At 49.6% G+C, this 2443-nt stretch overlaps 1 protein-coding gene across 1 annotated transcript; it reads left to right on the forward strand.

Annotated features, from left to right (window-relative positions):
- The first annotated feature begins 448 nt into the window (after positions 1 to 448).
- LOC308357082 (C-C motif chemokine 8-like) lies at positions 449 to 2443 on the forward strand. Its single transcript, XM_080826571.1, has 3 exons — positions 449 to 592; positions 1367 to 1484; positions 1876 to 2443. The coding sequence occupies exons 1-3, from the start codon at positions 517 to 519 to the stop codon at positions 1979 to 1981; spliced, it is 300 nt and encodes a 99-aa protein (XP_080682697.1). The 5' UTR covers positions 449 to 516; the 3' UTR covers positions 1982 to 2443.

A 2443-nucleotide genomic window follows, 5' to 3' on the forward strand; every position in this document is an offset into this window, starting at 1 on the left:
GGCTGTGTGGTGTTCTAAAAGAGCCTGACTAGTTTAGGATGCCTGGGTCCTGAGTCTGATACAAAGTTCAGACAAAGACTTAAGGCCCCATCCTAGGCCTCCTGGGCCCCAGAGAGGGCCAGGCCTTCGATTGTCTTCACTCCACTCAGACCTCAGCTGCCCGTCTTCCTTTCCAAGGGATCATTTTCCATTTCACAGAACTCACAGCCCTTCTCCATCCCACGAGGTCACTTCCTATGTTTTGCTAGGCACAACACACTCCCTTTCTCCTCTGCTCCACAGAGTCTAAACGAACAATTGAAACTGGTCAGCTTCCTTCTTCCAGCGTCTGGAAATCACCCCCAGGCGCTGGTGCCTAGTCAGCTCATTCCACGTCCTATGTCAAGGCCCTTCCCATGCTCTCTGCTCTCTATAAAAGGCAGGCAGGGTGGCCCGAGGAGCTAGCGGAGCAGAGAGGCTGAGACCAATCCAGAAACCTCCGGCGCTCACAACACAAGCTCCCTGCTCCCCGCCGATATGAAGGTCTCCGCCACACTTCTCTGCCTGCTGCTCACGGCCGCCGCCTTCGGCATCCAGGTGCTCGCCCAGCCAGGTAAGGCCCTCTCATCCTAAGGCTTACCTTATAACTGTTGTTACTGTCATCCCGGCATGAGTCATCCCAGGCTTGCTGCCTAGCCTACACTACAGAAATGGAGAAAGTGAAACCAACAAGGGGGGGGAGGAGAAGAGCTGTCATGGTACAGTTAGTCAGAGCCAGAACCAGATGCCTGGGTCACTGAGGCCAGTCCCCATGGTCCTTCCTGACACCAGCCTGGAGAAGAGACACTCGACACAACCACTACCTCAATGACCCTTACATTGTTTGGGGATGTGGGGACCATTTCTCGTTGAGGATGTGAAGGACATTTCAGGCAGTAGTGGAGGGAAAGAAAAAAAGATCTATAGTTTGGGGCTTCAAAAATTTGGATTATAGCCCATGTACCAGTGGCTACATAAGGAGGAAAAGGACCCAGGGGCCTCCGGTTGGCTTTAGAGCCTGTGGGGACAGAACGCTGGGAAACAAGGTCTTAGAACTTATCTATTTGGTGTCAGAGGTTTTGGGTCAGAAGACCTTCCTAATGACACCAGAGGGTTAGTGTCATTTCTTCATCCCCAGTCAACAGTGAGGACCCGGTAGTTCCATAGAGAAAACGGACTCCTGGCTACCATTTTATCCATGGAATGTGGATTAAGGCACTGGATGTAGGAGTATTCAGTCCTGGTTGGAAGTTGTGTGTTTGCTTTGTCTTCTCCTACCTTCACCTGCGCTTGCAAATGCATGCTTATGATGCCCTATAACTCTCGGTCTTCGCAAAATGTTTTTCAGGTTCAGTTTCCATCCCGATTACCTGCTGCTTCAGTGTGGTCAAAAGGAAGGTCTCCGTGCAGAAGCTGGAGAGCTACACGAGGGTCACCAACAGCCAGTGTCCCCAGGAAGCTGTGATGTAAGTGGACCATGCTCTAGCACCCTCTGCCAAAAGTTCTGAGTTCTATACGAGAGAAAGAGATCAGGATTCGTGCCCAAACGAGTCAGATAAATATACCGTCTAATCCAAAGGGATCTTTACCACAGGGAGAAACTGAGCCCGCAGGAGGGATATCCATACCCCCTCCAGGCTCCCCTTGTGGGAGCTTGGTCAGATCATCCAAGTTCCTTCAGCCAGCAGCCTGAGGTCTCCCCTGGGACAGCATAAGCAATTTCCTTTTGAGCCCTTCCTCCCATCCTTCCCCTCCCACCTGTCCCTAATCAGCCCACTGACCTAAGAACTTCTCAAGTGTAGGGGCCAACAAGCACCTCAAGGGGCTCCGTCTAACTGCCCTCTCTCCCCACAACAGCTTCAAGACCAAAGCTTCCAGGGAGATCTGTGCTGACCCCCAGCTGAAGTGGGTCCAGGATAACATGAAGCGCCTGGACCAAAAGTCCTCAACCCAGAAGCCTTGAACCTTTGCCCCTGGACCGAGAGACAGAGACTGAAGAAAATCTTATTTATTTTCCCCCAACCCTCCCCAAAGGCAGAGCGATCGTATTTTATTACAGTGTACAACAAGAGGCATTTTGTATAATAATTTAAAGCACATTTCTCAAATAGTATTTAATGATATTTAAGTTATTAACATTTTGACTTTATCTGCCATAAATCCTAGCGAACATAAAGCACAGAATCCGTGGCGTGTTTTCTTTGCTGTGAGCTCAGTCAAGTTCATGGCAGGATGTCGTTGTTCTCCCTCCAATGTGTCTACAGTATCGTGAGGTCCTTCCGGGGATCATCAGAGTGAAACATTTCTGTATTCTTGTGAATCACCGCTCCTGTATGTCAAATGTCTGCTGTGCAGTGTGGTTGAAGTTAATGTTATTTAATGACTATGGGATTTTCAAAGAAAAAGAAATATATGACTCTAAGCT

Source organism: Martes martes, assembly GCF_963455335.1.
Source record: "Martes martes genome assembly, chromosome: 16".
Classification (NCBI taxonomy): Eukaryota; Metazoa; Chordata; class Mammalia; order Carnivora; family Mustelidae; genus Martes; species Martes martes.

Coding starts and splice junctions, on each gene's coding strand:
- LOC308357082 (XM_080826571.1), top strand. CDS start 517: ATGAAGGTCTCCGCCACACTTCTCTGCCTGCTGCTCACGGCCGCCGCC. Junction 593..1,366: donor CCAGGTGCTCGCCCAGCCAG/GTAAGGCCCTCT, acceptor AATGTTTTTCAG/GTTCAGTTTCCATCCCGATT. Junction 1,485..1,875: donor TGTCCCCAGGAAGCTGTGAT/GTAAGTGGACCA, acceptor TCCCCACAACAG/CTTCAAGACCAAAGCTTCCA.